Source organism: Micropterus dolomieu, linkage group LG11, assembly GCF_021292245.1.
Source record: "Micropterus dolomieu isolate WLL.071019.BEF.003 ecotype Adirondacks linkage group LG11, ASM2129224v1, whole genome shotgun sequence".
Classification (NCBI taxonomy): Eukaryota; Metazoa; Chordata; class Actinopteri; order Centrarchiformes; family Centrarchidae; genus Micropterus; species Micropterus dolomieu.
In genome coordinates, this window is record NC_060160.1 from 3,032,854 (window position 1) to 3,035,347 (window position 2,494).

Sequence of the window (2,494 nt, forward strand, 5' to 3'; positions counted from 1 at the left end):
CACCACAACAGATCATAGTACAGCAATAACACCACTAAACATGATACAGTTTAATAATTATCCTTCCTGGTAGATGAACCTGGCCTTCCAGTTTAAAGTTTTACTGTGATCACAGTTTGGATTCTGTTTTATAAAATACGAATAAAGCTAGAAACTAGGGCTGCAACTAAAACTTATTTTATTTTTCCCCCCGTGTTGTTTGGTGTATAAAATTGTCAGCAAATAGTGAAAAATATCGATCAGTGTTTCCCAAAGCCCAAGATGACCTCCTCAAATGTCATGTCAACCGAAATATATTTAATTTACTGTCATATAGGCATAAAGACACCAGGAAATAGCCATATGTAAGAAGGTGGAATTTGACTTCTTTTCCTTAAATAAATTACTCAGATCCATAGTTGACAACTCATCTATTGTTGCAGCTCTATAAGAAACGACGTATCTAGTATCAACTAGCATGTATGAGTCACCAGACAGTGTTTATGCTTCCTTAAACGCCTGCAGCTAGCTAGCAGTTAGCATCGGCGCCGCCCGTCCTCTTATTTCGCATATGCTGAACTCCGTTAACAATTCTACCTCTTTAATGCGGTTGTACCTACAGGCAAAGGTTTAAGGGGAGTACAACAAAGTTTAAGACACTCCCTAATCCATTAGTGAAGAGTGTTTAACTCGGCACTTAAACATGAATGAATGGTTATTACAAATGTGATTTTTTAAAATTGATCTTTCAGTAAAACACGTTAGCGACTAGCGCGATAAGTTTAGTCAACTTACGCAAAGGTCCTTTTAAAATTGGATGTGTTCAACGTTCATTTACTTATAGGTAAATGCACTTCCCTCATTAAACAAAATTTGAGACTTCAATTGAAACGATAGGAATGTCTGCTTAATTCGGCATTCAATAAAAACTAAAAACGTTATATTAAAAATACAATTTGTCTGTCTTAGCACAGGTGAACACTTTTGATCAATTTCCATTTTAACCAAAACAATAACCACCCGGTTACATTGTCTATATGCCGAATTTGCCAAACACCAAATTTACATTTGTAATACTATAACTGATATGCACAACACAAGTTAAACATGTTTATCGATTAATATTTTTAAAAAAAACAACAACTTATGTATCCGGGGCAAGAGCTAGCTTAGGTTAGCTCTGCTGACGTTCTAGCTAAAGTTAGCACATTAGCTCGCTTGTCCAGCCATGTAAAGTTATTTCACAGGTTAAAAGATACTGAACACCGTCCTCTCCCATGGCTCCAGCATGTACAGCGCCGTCACCAGAAGATATTGGTAGTAAAACCAGGATAACTGCTTCCAACAGTCACCCAGGGCCATGGTTAATTCCAGTTTCACACACACCAACTTATTTTTCTGTCCTCGGATTTTTTCCCCCACTGACTACGTAAGTCGTGGTTGGGCATTTTCCAAATAGCGTATGACGTAGGATCATAAGGTGCTCATTTTCAGCCAATCACAACCCCGCGTTCGAGTGCACGGCTCTGACGCAGCCGAGGGAGTTCCAACATCCTGATTTCAAAATAATGTGTTGGGAAATAAAGTCAGGGATATTTCTTTTAGGATTTTGCATTGTTTTCTACCTTGTAAAATCCTTTCTGGTGAAGTTTAAAAAGGTTACCCACCCTATGTGTTTCTTGTGTTACCTACATGAAGAAACTTTAGCCCATTTATTCTGGCGTTGTAACGTTACTTACACCAAGAAATTGTGGAAAGATGTCTGCAGATATTTTAATTAACAATATTTACTGTGATTTTGGACCGCTGTATAAGAAATTCAATTGGTTTTACCAATGATGAATGTGTTTTTAAAGTACTTTTCATTAATCTTACAATAGTTTTTGCTAGGTTATAAATTCATGAATGTAAATTTGCTAATGCAAAACCAATATTCTCTATACTTAAGAAATAAATTAAGTTATATTCTATATATTGGAGTGATAACATTATAAAGAAAAGCTATTAAACAGTGAAATGATGCACTTTACTCAGAATATTTGTAGAATTATTATCTCTGTTTGTGTCTTTTTTTACTATGTTTTATGTTATCCAAAGAAGGTTAAAGTCAAGGACAACAGGACTTGGTTGAAGATACTAGAAGATGTTTCTCAGTGGGATTGTCGACTGTCGTGACAACAGCCAGGAACACTAATAAACCAGCGCTATCAACAATCCTGGCAAACGACCCCACTGAGGTTAAACAGCTTAATTTCCCTGCCAGTCAGTCAGAACTGAAGAAGTCCTTTGGATGAGGGACAAAACGTCTTCTAGTATCTTCAACCAAGTCCAGTTGCCCTTGACTTTAACCTTCTTTGGATAACTATGACCTGGATGACTGAGAATCTTCACAGACAAATGTTTTATGTCTTTTTCTTTACTGTATTTATACTCCCCTGGCCAGTTCTCCATTCATGTACCCATCCTGAATGTTTGTATTTTATTATTAAATAAGTATTTGACCCCTTGCTGATTT

General features: G+C 36.4%; 1 protein-coding gene across 1 annotated transcript in view; it reads right to left on the reverse strand.

Moving 5' to 3' along the window:
• Positions 1-1,413, reverse strand: part of sptssa (serine palmitoyltransferase, small subunit A) — a 4,932-nt gene extending 3,519 nt beyond the window's left edge. The window contains exon 1 of the mRNA XM_046063534.1: positions 1,239-1,413. Within this exon, the coding sequence (XP_045919490.1) occupies positions 1,239-1,341 (103 nt within the window). The 5' untranslated portion in view covers positions 1,342-1,413. The remainder of the gene's footprint in view (positions 1-1,238) is intronic.
• Positions 1,414-2,494: the final 1,081 nt, after the last annotated feature.